Below are 16,604 nucleotides of genomic sequence, written 5' to 3' on the forward strand. Positions count from 1 at the left end.
GAAAGATTGAAGGCAGGAGGAGAAGGGGACAACAGAGGATAAGATGGTTGGATGGCATCACCTACTCAATGGACATGAGTTTGAGTAAACTCCGGGAATTGGTGATGGACAAGGAGGTCTGGCGTGCTGCAGTCCATGGGGTCACAGAGTCAGACGCAACTGGGCGACTGAACTGAACTGACATGTCTTTTACTCTATGGCTTCCCCCTTTCATTCCTTTCTGTTAGCTCTCTTTTCATAATGCCTTATTGTTTAGTTTTCTCTTTTCTTAACTGTCCAACCCTGATGTATACAGTTCTAACTTCTATCGTTTTGTTAACTTCCTTTAGCTTCTGTTGGCATATTAATAAAGTTTCAACTCCTTTGGGAGCCTCTTTTTCTGGTATGACTTCATTATCTGTAACTTTATTATTCAGAGGGGTTATCCCCACTTTTTCTTCTGTTTACGTGAAATTCAACCTCAATCCATTTCTGCTGCTCACTAAAGTGAGGTGGGTAGAAGCCCAGAACAGATTTCCTAGTTTCATGGCTCTATGGCTCCCTCTTCTGGTTCTACACTGAAATATTTAAAAATATGGTCTCTCGGTACAGCCACCTCCTCAATACAGCCACCTCCTCAATCTGAGATCTACTTCCTCTGGTCTCCTTCACCATTAAAATCTGACTTTTCTTCTCCTTTAATGCCCTGTCAATCAAGGTCAGTGGTCCAAGCAGGTCATTTTTATGGAGTAGCTCTGTTGTTGCAGAGAGATCTTCCACAAGGGATTTCCTAAGAGCCCTGAAGACCCAGGTCCCTCCAGCAGCCTCACACCTCCTCCAGTCTCCTTGCCCTCACCCACAAATGGGAGCCTGAAAGGCATCCTCCCAATATTAACTATTGTTAACTGACAGAACCATAAAATTCTTGACTCCCAGTGGGAACCCGTTCTTTTGAGTGTGTATACTTGTGGGATATTTCTGGGTGCCCTGACAATCAAAACAACCAGCAGTCCCCTCTTCCCTTTGCTTCCTCCAGCATAGCTGCTGTTCTTATCCCAAAGTCTCACTGCTGTGGGTAGTTTGACCCCACCAGTTGATATCAGGGGATTCATCAAGATACTCTGTCAGCTAGTTCAGTCTGTTTTCTCTTTTGCTGTCCTGCCTGCTCTATTTTTGATAGAGATTAAGGGAGATTCCCAATCTACCCCTCATTGTGCTTTTCTTTACAAAAAGTTTAATTCATTTATTTGAAAGTAAACAAAAAATAATTTGGATTTGAAAAATGTCAACTATATCACAAGGCAGATCCAGATAATCATAAATCTAGGCAATAAAATCACTACTGTAAGCATTCAGATGCGAACCAAACATCAACATGGGGCATCACCAGCAGGCCTATTTTCTAAAAGACAGACATGTAATCTCTTCATAATACATCTTCAAGACACAAGGTTAATCTCTTTCTTCCACCCCTAAAAACAGTTAAGCAAGTTACACAACCAGAAAAATCTTTAGGGATTAGGCTAAAAAAAGTTCTTGTTTTGTGGATTATTTATTACATGAACAATATGTGTGTCTCCTTACATAAGACCTGTGAAGGTTAATTTTATTTGTGAACTTGACTGGGCCATGGGGTGCCCAGATATTTGATTAAACACTATTGTAGATGTATCTGAGGTTTTGGATGAGATTAACATTTGAATCAGTAGACTGAGTAAAGCAGATGGCCCTCCTCAATGAGGGTGGGACTCATCGAATTGGTTGAAGATTTCACTGCAGATCTTGGGACCTCTACAGTTTCCATAATCACATGAGCCAAGGCCTTATAATCAATTAATATCTCGTTCCCTCTCCTCCTCCCTGCTATGTACACACACACATATCTATTTATTCTGTTTCTTTGAAAAACCCTAATACAAAATTGTTACTCTAGTTTATTATTATATAACATAAAAACTGTCTTGTTTTGAACCCAATGTTGAAGAAAAATGATCATAACAACAACAATAATTAAGGTCTTACCAGGAAGCAGGCACTATGATAAACATTTTACAATCTTGTTTAGTCCTCATGAAAACCCTAAGTGGGTAGTATTATCATATCCCCCAATTTAGAGATGAGAAAACAGGCCCTGTGTGATGGGCTGTTTTCCTGCTGCAGTATCAAACTTCCCAAAATCTCAGTGGTCGGACCTGACTGAAGTTTTATTGATTACTCATACAGTATATCTACTGGGGGTTGGCACAAGAGGCCTCTGTTCACAACAGTCAGTCATTCACTCACTCAGGAACTGAAGACTGGTATAGGTTAATCTCAGTGAGCAGAGCATAGGGCTGGCAGCCCAGGAAACCTGGGTCCCAGGACTTTATCATCAAGGGTTCTGGCAAGAACTAGATGAGCAATTTGAGGAGTGTTTAAAAAGGGATTATTTATAGAAGTGTAGAGAGAGTACAGGGCTTCCCTGGTGGCTCAGATGGTAAAGAATCTGGCTGCAATGCAGGAGACCTGGGTTTGATCCCTGCGTTGGGAAGATCCCCTGGAGAAGGAAATAGCAACCCACTTCACTATTCTTGCTTGGAAAATTCCATGGATGGAGGAGCCTGGCAGGCTACAATCCATGGGGTCGCAAAGGGTCGGACACAATGACTAAGCACAAGCACACAGAGTGTATGGGAGAGGGGGAGGGCAGTTACCTGCAGCTGAAAACAGAGAGCTTTTATGCCATCCCTGGGCCCGAAGGAGTGACTGTCAGAACCAGGAGCTCTGTGGAGACGGTCACTCAACAGGAGCTGTGACCTCTGATCAGGGACACAGGCAACTCACAGGGACCCTGCTTGCCTACCCCTGTTTCAGTCTCTTACTGGTGCTGCCCCATGGACAAATCCAATGGGAAAGTAGAAGGCATAGGAACCTTTGAAATCTTCTGTACAAGTCAGCCTCCCAAGTGCCAAGAAGAGAGTGGAGAAGGATGGTGTGTAAACCTGGAAGGACAACTAGAAGCCATCCAACAATGCACAGCAAAGTTCAAAGACTTAATAAAGTGAAGGCTTGAGCTACATAATTTTCAAAAGCCCTTTTGACTTTTAAACATGATTTTCCTAAAATACTACTGTGAAAGTGAAAGTCGCTCAATCGTGTCCGACTCTTTGCGACTCCATGGACTATACAGTCCATGGAATTCTCCAAGCCAGAATACTGGAGTGGATAGCCTTTCCCTTCTCCAGGGCATTTTCCCAACCCAGGGATCGAACCCAGGTCTCCCGCATTGCAGGCAGATTCTTTTCCAGCTGAGCCACAAGGGAAGTCCAAAATACTATTGCACCAATAGTAAAAATATAATGTACAGTTAGCTCATTCATCTATGATGATAAGTACTAGCTTTATAATTAATTTTAATAAGTAACACTTTGAACTGGTCTAAACTTGGCTGTTCTGATTTTCAATCTCTCATTCTCCCTGCCCATCACCTTAGAAACAAGGCAAGAAGTCTGCCATGGCCCTCCTGGGCAATGCTGTATCCGACCAAGATGAGGACTACAGGTGTGGACAATCAGGTAGTGGCGGTGGGTAGGGGGGCGGTGGAGATAGGCAGGGGATGACAGACTAGGCAAGTGACTTCTAAAGGCAGGGAGTAAACAGGCTGCTCCCCTCACAGCTCAACCCTTGGAATCAAAGAGAACAGGGTCACAACAGCTGTTTCCAACTGGACATGGACTGAGAAATTACAATTCACTGACTGAAGACTGCTGTTACAGGTATCTTTAAAATGTGGGGAAAATAAAAGAATAACAGAAAGAGAAAGAAAGAAAAAATATCAAGAACCTGACTTTGTCCATTCAATTAACTTTCCTGAACAGTTAAAAAGGGAAAGGCAGGCCCTTCTTAGAAAAGCCATCTAAGTCCATTAGACCACTTGACTTACTGGTCTCTTCCTCTACTTTTATGAAAGTTAATGACTGCTCTGAGCTTTTTAAGATTTAAATAATGGAACATTATGGCAATAAGGCCAAATATGCAAATACCTGGGTCAGTAGCAGAGATAATTGCTCCAAAAAAGAGACAATCCGTGTAGTAAAATTTATCCGAGAGCTGCCCCACAATCTTCATGAGCTTCACCACACCATACATGAGATTTCTATAACAAGAAAAGGTAAACTGTGTCAGAAGAAAAAGACAGAAAAGAAAACCCACCTACTCGAATAAGCTGGCAAATACACAAGCAGAGGAATACTAGAATATTGCACTTCCAAAGAGGTCTGTGGAAACATCAGGCAGCTGCTGTGGTTGGACACTAACCAGGAACATGTGCAAATAAGACTTTGGCACCAAGTAATGGTCTGCAGTTACTGTCATCTTCCTGAAGTATATTGAGCATTCCATATTTTTAAATTGTACTTACAACTATAAAGTATGATCCTCAACTAGCAACAGTTAGGGCATTTTAAGCAACTGGGTAGTAGGGAAGAAAGGAAGAGAAAGAACCCTGCAAAATGGGTAATAAATTGCTACAAAACTCCCAGGATTCTAAGACAGTGCATTTAAAGTCATGGAAATGAATGGACTGGATCAAGGTGGAGAGAAAAGAAATGGGATGGCCACAAGAATCCAAGTGGTCAACCTTCTCTGCCAATAATTACTACAAAAAAGGGAAAAGAGGCAAAACTCTTTAAAATCTTCCATTAAAATATCAGTGTACCTACTGACATATCTGGCTTCTCACTCTTTGCATGGGTTAGACAGGTGAGCAACAGCCTTCCTTACACACTGTGCAGAATGTGATATGGCCCAAGAAGGTCCACCAAGTTAATACTTCACCTTGAGCAGAGCACATTTCCTACAGGAAAGCTCACAAATTAGAGGGGAGTGAGGAGTGTTAAAAGGCCTAGTACTTGTTATTAAAGGGGTGTGTGTGGGTGTGTGTGTGTGTGTGTGTGTGTGTGTGTGTGTGTGTGTGTGTGTGTGTGTGTGTGTGTGTGGGTGTGGGTGTGTGTTGGCAGCAGCTGTAGGGATTAGGGGATACAAACAACCATAGAATAAAGAGAAATTAAGAAAACAATCCCATTTACAATGGCAGCAAAAAGATTACAACACTTAGGAATAGATTTAACCAAAAATAAATAGGCACAGTATAGACTCATTGTACCCTGTAGCCAATCTCCAGTAAAAAGATTCTTGATAGTCAAGACCACATCATTGCTCATCTTTGTACCATGGGTGTCTAGAACAGTAGATTGATTATCTAGGAGCTCAAGAACTATTTGCAGAGTTGAATCCTTTTGAGAATAAATAGTTATAATTTCAAGTTTTGCCTACTGTGTGCTGGACATTGTTCCAGACACTTGAACAGTTATATTTCAATTCACAGGAACTCTATGATACCCTGGAGGAGGAAATGGCAACACATTCCATTATTCTTGCCTAGATAATCCCATGGACAGAGTTGCCTGGTGGGCTACAGTCTGTGGAGTCACAAACAGTTGGACACGACTAAGCAACTGAACACTATGATATAGATTTGGTTTGCTATTTGTTGCTTATCCAAGGCTTCTTTCATCTACCTTTAAAGTATTTCTTAAAACTAGACCTTCCTCTACATTTCCTTCTATCTATCATAAGCTTAGACCTGAGCAATAGACTTCTCTCTAGCAGCGTTTTCCCCATCATCACCAATGCCAGTATCCTGTCACTCTCTTACAGGACAAAGTCCAAGCCCCTCCTTTTTTGGTGGCATAAAAGGCTCCTGCTTTTATCTCCAGCTTTCCAGATAATTTTTTTAAATTAACTAAAATCCACAGTTCATTCAGGTTTCCTTAGTTTTTACCTAATAGCCCTTTTCTGTTCCAAGATTCCATCCAGGATACCACATTACATTTAGTCATCATATCTCTTTTGTCTCCTCTTGGTGTGACAGTTTCTCAGACTCTGCTTGTTTTTGATGACCTTGGAAGTTGGGAGGAGTACTAGTCAGGTATTTTGTAGAATCTGAGACCTGTCTGATTTTTTTGCTCATGATTAGACTAAGGTACTTTGATTTTAGGAGGAAGACACAGTGGTAAATGCCATTCATATCACAAATATCAAAGGTACGGAGTATCGACATGATTTACCAATTTGGGTGTTAATCCTGATCACCTGGCTGAGGTGGTATTTGTCAGGTTTCTCCACTGTAAAGCTACTCCTTACTTTGCATGCTGTACTCTTTGTAAGGAAGTCACTATGCCCACAGTCAAACAGGGGAAGGGCCAAGCTTCATCTCCTTGAAGAGGACTGGATCTGCATGAATTATCTGGAATTCTTCTAACAGATATGTCACTTCTCCCCCATTTATTTATTCATCCAATCATTTATTTATATCAGTATGTGTGTGTCAGTCGCTCAGTCGTGTCCAATTCTTCGCAACCCCATGGACTGTAGCCCACCAGGTTCCTCTGTTCATGGAACTCTCCCGGTAAGAACAGTGGAGTGAGTAGCCATTCCCTTCTCCAGGGGATCATTCCAACCCAGAGACTGAACCTGGGTCTCCCGCACTACAGGCAGATTCTTTACCATCTGAGCCACCAGGAAGCCCTTTATATAAATATAGATGTAAAGATTCTTGTTTTACACTTTGAATGGTAATGCAAAACAATGTAATTTACTTTGTTGTTCTTTAGTCATTAGGGGGTGGTTTCAGATTGGCTCTCTGTCCCTTTGACATGCTTTGGTATCCCTTTGTTTGCTTGTTTCTGAGCACTTCCTTACTCTCTGGCACTACAAGATGCTCCATCGTCATCCTGCATATTTGCTATCCCAGCCTAGAATCAGCCATTTCTGCAAAGGGCCTTGGCTCTTCACATTGAAGAATGATATTAGAAACCAAGATTCCGGGACTAGGTTTTATTTTATTTCATGTTAATTCATCTTAACTTCAATTTAAACAGTCACATGTGGCTAGTGCTTCCTTGACGGCTCAAGCAGTAAAGAATCTGCCTGCAATGCAGGAGACACAAGAGACATGGGTTTGATCCCTGGGTGGGGAAGATCCCCTGGAGGAGGAAATGGCAACTTACTCCAGTATTATTGCTTGGGAAATCCCATGGACAGAGGAGCCTGGTGGGCTACAGTCCACAGAGTCACACAGAGTCAGACACACCTGAGCATGCACATGCACACAATGTGGCTAAAAGCTACCACACTGGCTGATGTAATTCTAAATCTTAATTCAAGATCCAGAGGGATCGGGTAGAGAGGGAGGTAGGAGGGGGGATCGGGATGGGGAATACATGTAAATCCATGGCTGATTCATGTCAATGTATGACAAAAACCATTACAATATTGTAAAGTAATTAGCCTCCAACTAATAAAAATAAATGGAAAAAATAAATAAATCTTAATTATAATTATCATAAACATCAAAATATTGGACTCTGGTAGTTGCCAGGGACTTGGGGGCAGGGGAAATGGGGAGGTGTTGCTCAAAGGGTACAAACTTCCAGTGATAAGATTAATAAGTTTGGGAATCTAATGTACAACATAAGATCACAGTTAATGATACTACATCATATACTTAATTAAATGTTGCTAACATGTTCTCACCACAAAAAAGAAATGGTAACCATGTGACCAGATGAAGGTGGAAGCTAAGACTCCAGTGGTAATCTTTGGCAATTTTCAAATGTGTCAAATTAACACACTATATACCTTATACTTACACAATGTTATGTGTCAATTATAGCTCAATAAAGCTGGGGGAAAATATTCGACTCTGTGGACCCATGTGGATCTCATCTCTTTGGAAGTGTGGTAATTTGGTTATATGACAAAGCATTCACTTACCCAATAATGAAGCAGGAAACGGCAGTCCCCAAGAAGGCATAAGCCAGAATAGACCCAAGATTTCTGAAAAAGTGTCTCTGAATAAAACAAAAGAGCAGAAACCACGTTGTAAATTTTGACAGTGAACATTAGAAACACCACAAGTCTCTAAAAAGTGAAACTTTACTTACTACTTTCATCAAATCAAGTAACAACTGAAGTTACCCCTGAAAAATGCAATTAGTCTTAGAACATCATGATTTTAAGGTGTTCTTTGTCCTACCAATCACTGAGCAAGCAAGCAAGGCTTTAGTAAATTTCAGAAAAAAAACTACTCTGGCTGATTGTATTAAATCACAGTGTGTGTGTGTGTGTGTGTGTGTGTGTGTGTGTGTGTGTGAGAGAGAGAGAGAGTAGACTGAACATTTACACAGATTTAACCCAATGATTGTATTAAATCACAGTGTGTGTGTGTGTGTGTGTGTGTGTGTGTGTGAGAGAGAGAGAGAGAGTAGACTGAACATTTACACAGATTTAACCCAATGATTGTATTAAATCACTGTGTGTGTGTGTGTGTGTGTGTGTGTGAGAGAGAGAGAGAGAGAGTAGACTGAACATTTACACAGATTTAACCCAATGATTGTATTAAATCACAGTGTGTGTGAGTAGATTGAACATTTTCACAGATTTAACCCAAACTATTTAATCCTAGTGATTAAACTAGTCACTTCCAGTTCTGGTGGCACTCAGAAGAACATTACAGATACAAGTTTGAAACTAATAGGCTATGAAAGTGCAAAGAAGTTTTCAGCTTAACTCAGCATCGAGGGTTCTCCTGATATTCATGTGAATTAATCTCTGGAGCCTGGGAAAGAGGGACAATAGAGACAGATATGGAGAAACAAGAAACAGGTAGTTTCATCTAAAATGGGCAAATTTATAAGGGTGTACACACACGCACACGCACAGATTTACTTCTCATAAATCATCAGGCCTGTGGATATTATGATGGGGAAAAATCCCATTCGTGGGACCCTAAGCCACGATCCTTATTTTTCAAGGCATAAAGCTGTTCTCATTGGACAATCAGAACTATGTAACAAAAATGGGATAAGAAATATCTCCTAAATACTCTCATCAAACAGGAATCAGGAATATTTCATCTAAAAATTTTAAAAAGCAGGAGAGCCCCAGCATGTGAGCTGTGCGCCACCAGGGAAATAGAAGGCACAAGAAGAACTTGGCCTGGATCAAGCAGCCATCATGAAGTCTGACTAGACAAAGGGTTGTGGGCATTCACTGGCCTGCATTTCAGACAAAGGATCTAAGACCTTGTCTTCAGTCTTCCCCAGCCTCTCTAAGGCTGTAAAGAAGGCATCAAGGAATCCCTAGTGCCCATATACCATCTTCTCAGAAGAGAATCCTTCAAAAGCTTCCCACACTAAGTCACCAAATGAAGGCACTGCCTGCACATATTATACACATATTATGTTTGCCTTCTATATCAGTCATTGTCCTCAGTCTTTATCTTTTTAATGCTAATGCATTTATACGCCACTGTTTTGAAAAACAGTTTGATTTCCAAAAAAAAAAAGAATTCAAAAACTATGAGCTTTTAAAAGTTTCATCAAGTGCTTAAACCAGAGAGGGAATACATCAAGGATAAGACATGAGACCAATGAAACCAATGCAGAGTACCCATGAGCAAAATTTTAATCCTAGATATGCTTTCCCTTGCCACTTGGCTTTCTTCTGGTAATCATTCCCATGGTTGGTTTGAATATGTTAAGTACATCTGTATTCATGTTATTAGCCAAAGCAGAAAATTAGAAATGTAAATCCACTACCAAAAATGCATTCATGATATACTCTAATATCACCACACACCATACACACAAATTACCTATCCCCAATCATATCAGCTGATGTGAATTGGAATTTTAATTTACTTTGAAAAGGTGTAACATGCCACTTATTTGTATATTATTACACTTAGTACTCAACTACATACTTCATACTTTACAAAGTACTTTCACATACATTAGCTCATCCAATTCTCACAACAATCCCATCATGAAAGTGTTTCTTGGACCATTTTATGAGAGACATCTAAGGCTCAAAAGTGGGATCTGAGTTGCCTGAAGTCACATGTCCACCACACTGAAGCACCAGAACTGGAAACCAGTCTGCTGATCCCAGGGCATTGTACCACATCCTTTTAGGGAGGAAGAACAGGAGGTGTCTCATGGAATCCTATATCTTTCATCTTCTAATTTGGCCTTAACAGTTCACGGTCACATGTGGGTCACAGAAACATGACTGGTTTAGTCTCTCCCTTACTTTTCCCTTTCCATTATAGAATGGCAAAAAGAAACAAAAGGAGATGGCATGCCCTGGTAATGCCATTAAGAATATAAACCTAAAACAGACCAAGATTTTCAATGAAAATCTACCTTGGAATCCCAATTCTTAGTTGTACCATTTTAAGTCTTATGTTCCAACTCCTTGGGAAACCTTTTCATCTTCCATTCCCCTGAAAAATTTTAACATGATGTGTGTGTGTTTGCTGGAGGAAATTCACAAAACATGAAAGCCTCTACAGGCAAATTCTTTCCCTATTAATACCCTGTAAGCAAACTGAATGGTAGCACAAAATCAAAGCTAAGGTCATAGTACTTTTTTCAAGTTAGAAAAAGAAAGGCCCGCGTCTGAATGAAAACTACATGTACATAGGTCAAGGGGTACGAATCTGTTTACATATCAGCAGTCGACTGGTAAAACACTTATTACACATTTTAACTGAAAACATTTAATCAGAGATGGCAACTACCTAAGAACCAACTATTTACGTGCCTGATCAAAAAGGAAGAGACTAAACTAATAGCTAATAATAACCTTTAAAACTAGCATTTCAAAAACAACTTAAATTGGTAACTGGCAAAGCCTATTATTTGTTTTGTTCTTCTGAAAAAATGAAGCTGACAAAGAAAAGGTTATGCAAACACTAAGGTGGTTTTTTTCAGCCATTACAGTGGCTTTAACAACCAATGATTTGGTTTCATTTTCAAGCAACTATAACCTTGATTATATATTAAGATAAGTTATTTAAAATACCAAATTCTTCATCACCCATTTGATATGAAGAGTGGTTCCCAAATTCTTCATTTAAATAAAGAATAACACCATTTATATCTATAAGATCATCTATTCGTTACATGTCAACAGCTGACATACAGATTCTGGTTACTTTAGCAACCTCATAAATTACTCAGAAAATGGATACTTTAAAAAAGTTTTATTTTTTATTTATGGCTCTGCAGGGTCTTTGTTGCTGTGAGGGCATTTCTCTAGTTGTGGTGAGCAGGGGCTACTCTCTAGTTGCAGTACATGGGCTTCTCATTGTGGTGGCTTCTCTTGTTGTAAAGCATGGGCTCTAGGGCGTCGGTGCTTCAGCAGTTGAGGCATGAAGGCTCAGTATTTGTGGCTCCATGGCTCTAGAGCATGGGTTCAATAGTTGTGATGTACAGGTTTGGTTGCTCTGCAGCATGTGGGATCTTCCTGGATCAAGGATCAAACCTGTGTCTCTTGCATTGGCAAGTAGATTCTTTACCACTGAGCCACCAAGGAAGCCCAAAGATACATTTTTTGTACAGAAAACTTAAATATAGAGACAATATAACTCAGAGGGACAAGAACAATACTAGTCCCTCCAGTCAGACAGACAGGTCATAACCTTGACTCAGTCCTGAACCATCTACATAACCTCACATGTCACTTGAGTTTGACATCCTCATCAGTATTAATTAAATGCAGGATATTCTCTACATGTCTGTGAGTGTACATTTGCGCTGGGCTGCTGTGCAGAAATACAGCCATCCATTGTGGAGATGGCTGTAGAACTTAAGTTCTACATAAGTTCTATCCCTTCTCCCTGAAGATGATGCAGTAAGGAAGGCCCATGTGATCTCTAAAGGGAGAGATGGGCTTGACCCTGACTTGCAGCCTTGACCCTCTTATAAAAAGTGGGGGAGCACTATTGCTCCCATAGTCTCTATGCTATGAGCAACAGAGGCAGCCTTTGGCAGGCCCAGCAATTCCTAGGATTTTTCCATTTCAGCCTCCCCACCTGTGACTGTGACCAACCTGATGGCTAAAGGGCATGTGTCTTCAATTTATGAGGTTAGTAATAAGAAGCCACATTACCAAGGGCTAACCTTTATCATTCAACATGTACTACCAGGAACTTTGGGTCATAAATTGATCATTCAGTTGCCAATTAGCTCCTTGTGTCTGTTTATAAATAAGTTGGAAATCTGGGGGAGAAAGGGTATGAAGTAATCTACCACCCTTACATTCTTACAGTTTCTATGATGATTAGAAACAATGTATGTAAAAACAGAAATAAAGGATATATGCAAAGTTCCTTATATCCGATGCTCCATAAATAACTGTATTTGTGTGGGTTGGAAATAGTTTAAAAACCTTTTGACAACTGCAGAGTTGCTTTGACAAAACTGGCCTAATGGGGAGGCACTTTCTCATAAAATCAGTTGGGATTGTCTCCTCTTCTATATTCTGAAAGATTTTGTGTAGGATTGGTATTATTTCTTTTTTAAATGCTAAATAGAAATCACCAAAGAAGCCATCTGAGCTTGTACAAAGACTTTTAATTATGAATGCAATTTATTTCATTAATATAGGACTGTTCAAGTTTTCCATCTCTTCTTGGGTCAGTTTTGGTAATTTGTACCTTTCAAGAGATTTGTCCATTTGTCCATTTCACCTGGGTTGTCAAATTTATTTGTACAAAGTTGTTCATATTACACTTTTATTGTCCTCTTAATGTGTAAAGGGTCTGTAGCAATGTCACCTCTTTCATTCTTGATATAAGTAATTTGTTCCTTTCCTCTCTTATTTTTAACCTTGATTGATCTTATCTAGAGATTTATTAACTTGGAAGGCATTCTCTACTTCCTAAGGATGTTATTGAGCTTTATCGACAGTCAACATCTCTCATTTCTAGGCTCACTGAAAAGGTTTCCTTTAGTCCCCTTTCAAAAAGACAGCTGAAACAAGTTCCTTGGCTGTTATCTGAAGTAGGCCTTTCAGGAAACTAAATTTTCAAAGAATAGTCCCACAGTGGGGGATAAAGGCAGCCACTAACACTATTTATAAAGGTATTTAGTATTTTAAACATTTAGAGGCTTAGACCCAATCTTGCTGCTGAGCACAATGACCCTCCCTCAAAAATGACAGATTTTTTAAAAGTTTTTACTTTTGTTTTTTCTAATTTTTGGCCACACCCTCTAGCATGTGGGACCCTAGCTCCCCAACCAGGGCTTCGACCCATGTCCCCTGCATTGGAAGGCAGAGTCTTAACCACTGGACCACTGTAGAAGTCCCAGTAATGATTTTTTTTTTAATTTTTTATTTTGGAGTAATTATAGATTCACAGAAGTTGCAAAAATAGTGTAGAGAGGTCCTGTGGTACCTTCACTGGTTATACCTCAAATAATTGTACTACAATATCAAAATCAAGAAACCGATATTGGTACAATGTGTGTGCATAATTCTATGTCATTTTATCACATGTGTAGAGTCTTATAACCACCACTGCAATCAAGATGCAGAACTGTTCCACTTTCATGAAGATTTTCCCTCATGCTACCCATTTATACTCACAGTCACCCACTTCTTTTCCCAACCATCCCTAACCACTGGCAACCACTAATTTGTCCTCCATCCCCATAATTTTTTCATTTCTAGAAAGCTATATAAAATGAAACCATATAGTATGTGACCTTTTGAGACTGGATTTTTGCACTCAGCATAACGCATTTAAGATCCATCCAGGCTGTTTTGTGTATCAGTGGTTTGTTCCATTTTATTACTGAGAAGTATCCAGGTATCCCACGGTAGGGGTGTTTGTTTAACCATTTACCTATCATGGGACATTGTTTGTTTCCAGTTATGGGCTATTACAAATAAAGTAGCTATGAATAATGATGTACAGTGTTTTGTGTAAATAGAAGTTTTCATTTCTCTTGGATAAATCCTCAGAATTAAGATCTCTGGGCCAAATGGTTATTTCAACTTTAGTTTTATAAGAAACTGCAAAAGTGTTTTCCAGAGAGGCTGTACCATTTTACATTCCAAGAGCAATGGATGAGAGTTCTGGACTTTAAAACAGAAATGAGTCACTGATGATGATGAATCAGCTGCTGTCTCTGAGTGGGTACAGAACATAGTAATAAGCAATCTGGGAGAAGTAAAAAAACTAGAAAATTGTGCAGGTAACTTAACACAGAGATTCCCATGCTTTAAAAAATTCCGTAAAAAAATCCCTTACCTTCTTTAAACTGTACCCAGCATGGAAAATAATTGGAGGCAACAGAATGTTGAAAAAGACCTCTGGATCAAATGTTACCTAAAAGTTAAAAAAAAAAGCAATTTTTATTTAATACTAACTGGTGCCATATTATATCCTTAATATTTTAAGCCACTGACTAAAGTTTGTCACCCTGCTTACTTAACTTATATGCAGAGTACATCATGAAAAACGCTGGGCTGGAAGAAGCACAAGCTGGAATCAAGATTGCTGGGAGAAATATCAATAACCTCAGATATGCAGATGACACCACCCTTATGGCAGAATGTGAAGAGGAACTAAAAAGCCTCTTGATGAAAGTGAAAGAAGAGAGTGAAAATGTTGGCTTAAAGATCAACATTCAGAAAACTAAGATCATGGCATCTGGTCCTGTCACTTCATGGGAAATAGATGGGGAAACAGTGTCAGACTTTATTTTTTGGGGCTCCAAAATCATTGCAGATGGTGATTTCAGCCATGAAATTAAAGAGGTGGGAGGGGGGATCAGGATGGGGAACACATGTAAATCCATGGCTGATTCATGTCAATGTATGGCAAAAACCACTACAATATTGTAAAGTAATTAGCCTCCAACTAATAAAAATAAATGAAAAAAAATGTTTAAAAGACACTTACTCCTTGGAAGGAAAGTTATGACCAACCTAGATAGCATATTAAAAAGCAGAGACATTAATTTGCCAACAAAGGTCCGTCTAGTCAAGGTTATGGTTATTCCAGTAGTCATGTATGGATGTGAGAGTTGGACTGTGACGAAAGCTGAGCACCGAAGAATTGATGCTTTTGAATTGTGGTGTTGGAGAAGACTCTTGAGAGTCCCTTGGATTGCAAGAAGATCCAACAAGTCCATCCTAAAGGAGATCAGTCCTGGGTGTTCGTTGGAAGGACTGATGCTGAAGCTGAAACTCCAATACTTTGGCCACCTCATGTGAAGAGTTGACTCATTGGAAAAGACCCTGATGCTAGGAAGGATTGGGGGCAGGAGGAGAAGGGGACGACAGAGGATGAGATGGCTGGATGGCATCACTGACTCGATGGACATGAGTTTGGGTAGACTCTGGGAGTTGGTGATGGACAGGGAGGCCTGTGCTGCCATTCATGGGGTCGCAAAGAGTCAGACACGACTGAGCGACTGAACTGAACTGAAAGTTTGAATATTTTAAATATTTAAATATTAAATTTCATTTTAATTAATTAAATTAAATATTTAAATATTTTAAATTTGAATATTTTAAAAAATGACATAAAAGTGAAAAATCACACAGGAGAGAAGCCACAGCTCCCATGAACACTGGTCTGTTCTTCTCCATACAGCACTTCTGTGCTCTACTCTTGATGAGTTGTCAAATATGTATTAAGACACAACAATTCAGTGCAATTTTGATAACCAACAGAAAGCTTCTGGTCAATGTTCTTAAACAACAAATGAAAACATCTTGATTTTTATTAAACTGTTATAAAAGTTCAACTACAATAAAAGGTGCGGGCATGATTCTTTACTAATTTTCTGCATCCTACCACCTAATGATTTATAGATATAATTGTAATGAATTTAAGTCTCTTTTGACTGACAGCCATTTGTGATATGTGATGTGGCCTAGACCAAAGTCTCCAGTGGTGTTAATGACTTCCTGAACATCAACAGAAATTTATCAACTCTTTCAGTTCAGTTGCTCAGTCGTCGTTGACTCTTTGCAACCCCAGGGACTCCAGCACACCAGGCCTCCCTGTCCATCACCAACTTCAGGAGCTTACTTAAACTCATGTCCATTGAGTCAGTGATGCCATCCAACCATCTCATCCTCTGTCATCCCCTTCTCCTCCCACCTTCAATCTTTCCCAGCATCAGGGTCTTTTCCAATGAGTCGGTTCTTCACATCAGGTGGACGAAGTATTGGAGTTTCAGCTTCAACATCAGTCCTTCCAACGAATATTCAGGACTGATTTCCCTTAGGATTGACTGGTTGGATCTCCTTGCAGTCCAAGGGACTCTCAAGAGTCTTCTCCAACAACACAGTTCAAAAGCATCAATTCTTTGGCGCTCAGCTTTCTTTATAGTCCAACTCTCATATCCAAACATGACTATTGGAAAAACCATAGCCTTCACCAGACGGACCTTTGTTGGCAAAGTGATGTCTCTGCTTTTTAATATGCTGTCTAGGTTGGTCATAGCTTTTCTTCCTAAGAGTAAGTGTCTTTTAATTTCATGGCTGCACTGACCATCTGCAGTGATTTTGAAGCCCAAAAAAATAAAGTCTGTCACTGTTTCCATTGTTTCCCTTTCTATTTGCCATGAAGTGATGGGACTGGATGCCATAATCTTAGTGTTCTGAATGTTGAGTTTTAAGCCAGCTTTTTCACTCTCCTCTTTCACTTTCATCAAGAGGCTCTTTAGTTCTTCTTCACTTTCTGCCATAAAGGTGGTGTCATCTGCATATCTGAGGTT

At 39.8% G+C, this 16,604-nt stretch overlaps 1 protein-coding gene across 3 annotated transcripts in view; it reads right to left on the reverse strand.

The window, feature by feature from the left end:
* The window catches only part of SLC9A7 (solute carrier family 9 member A7), a 155,926-nt gene that overhangs the window by 59,012 nt on the left and 80,310 nt on the right, over positions 1-16,604 (reverse strand). For all 3 annotated transcript variants that reach the window (XM_043457958.1, XM_043457957.1, XM_043457955.1), the window contains exons 3-5: positions 14,123-14,200; positions 7,795-7,871; positions 4,002-4,114 (exon numbers count right to left, since the gene is read on the reverse strand). In XM_043457958.1, coding sequence (XP_043313893.1) covers positions 4,002-4,114; positions 7,795-7,871; positions 14,123-14,200 — 268 coding nt within the window. The remainder of the gene's footprint in view (positions 1-4,001; positions 4,115-7,794; positions 7,872-14,122; positions 14,201-16,604) is intronic.

The sequence above is a fragment of the Cervus canadensis genome, chromosome X (genome assembly GCF_019320065.1).
Source record: "Cervus canadensis isolate Bull #8, Minnesota chromosome X, ASM1932006v1, whole genome shotgun sequence".
Taxonomy (NCBI): domain Eukaryota; kingdom Metazoa; phylum Chordata; class Mammalia; order Artiodactyla; family Cervidae; genus Cervus; species Cervus canadensis.